The sequence below is a fragment of the Austrofundulus limnaeus genome, unplaced genomic scaffold (assembly GCF_001266775.1).
Source record: "Austrofundulus limnaeus strain Quisiro unplaced genomic scaffold, Austrofundulus_limnaeus-1.0 Scaffold259, whole genome shotgun sequence".
NCBI lineage: Eukaryota > Metazoa > Chordata > Actinopteri > Cyprinodontiformes > Rivulidae > Austrofundulus > Austrofundulus limnaeus.
Window position 1 is genome coordinate 651,455 of NW_013952661.1, and position 1,146 is coordinate 652,600.

Sequence of the window (1,146 nt, forward strand, 5' to 3'; positions counted from 1 at the left end):
CTTCAAGGTTTTCTGAAGGCTTTTGGCTGCTTTTTTTTTTTTTTTTAAACCAGACGTGAGAAAACTCATTTTCACCTTTACACCTTTTATTTTCTCTCTTTTCTTTTTTTATTTTGTGACATAAAAACATCCTGTTAAATTTTCTCCAATTCTCTCCGTCAGTAAATCAGTTTTTATTCAGAAAACGTGTTTTTAAAAAGGTTTTAGACCTTTTATTATATTTTTCTGCAGGTTTTTGATTTAAAACCATGAATGTTTAGGTTCTGCAGGCTGTTTGTTCTCCTCCTGACTCGTGTTTTTTACAGTTTGAACATCTTTGTTTCTGTTGGTTCAGACTTGCTGGCGGTGCCCAAACATCCCTACGCTGCCATGGAGAACTGGGGTCTGAACGTCTTCGTGGAGCAGAAGGTCCTGCTGGACGTGGAGGTCTCCTCCTCCTCCTACAAGATGGAGCTCACCATGGTGGTGGTCCACGAGATCTGCCACCAGGTAGGAAGAAGACCTGAAGCTTCAGGTTTAGTTTCATTATTCAGACATTTGACGTGATGTGTCCTTGTGTGTCGAGGCTCTTGCGCCTCCTCCTGATGAAGGCAGATAAGTGAAATCTGTCAGTGCTCAGGCTGGAGCTGTTCACTTTGTTTGATCTCCTCCTGAATCACGATCTTCGTCACACTCCTCCTCGTGCAGCCCAAACGCAAAGTGAGTCTCAAAGTGGCGCTCTGGAGGGAAACGCTGGTGTCTGCAGACTGCTCTGTAATTGGACAAACCTTTACTTTGATAGTCCACCTGAGGAAAATGACTGTTAAATGTCACAACAATGGTGAGTCAGCGTGTCTGCGGGCAGGATGGAAGCATCTCTGAGGCTGTTAGTGAGCAGAATAATGAACCCTTCAAACTACAGCTTCACTCTGAAACCCTAAAGGAGTTTACAGCTTTMATATGGAATCAYTCTTGTGCCAACAGGAAGTGAATCTGAATTGCTCAGATTGAATSTGAATGTGCAGAATTTGAAACTGAATTCATTGGTTTGAAAATAAATTTCACTAAACTGAAACTGAATTTAATGATTTGAAACAAAAACAAAGTTATTTTATTTTAGTGATTAATTTGACCTATATGTAGAAAATGTTACATTTACATCACATC

The 1,146-nt window shown here is 40.5% G+C and overlaps 1 protein-coding gene across 1 annotated transcript in view; it reads left to right on the forward strand.

Annotated features, from left to right (window-relative positions):
• Positions 1-1,146, forward strand: part of LOC106526106 (thyrotropin-releasing hormone-degrading ectoenzyme) — a gene marked incomplete in the record, with an annotated part of 168,985 nt that overhangs the window by 88,056 nt on the left and 79,783 nt on the right. Inside the window, 1 exon segment of the mRNA XM_014020594.1 lies at positions 335-489. Within this exon segment, the coding sequence (XP_013876048.1) occupies positions 335-489 (155 nt within the window).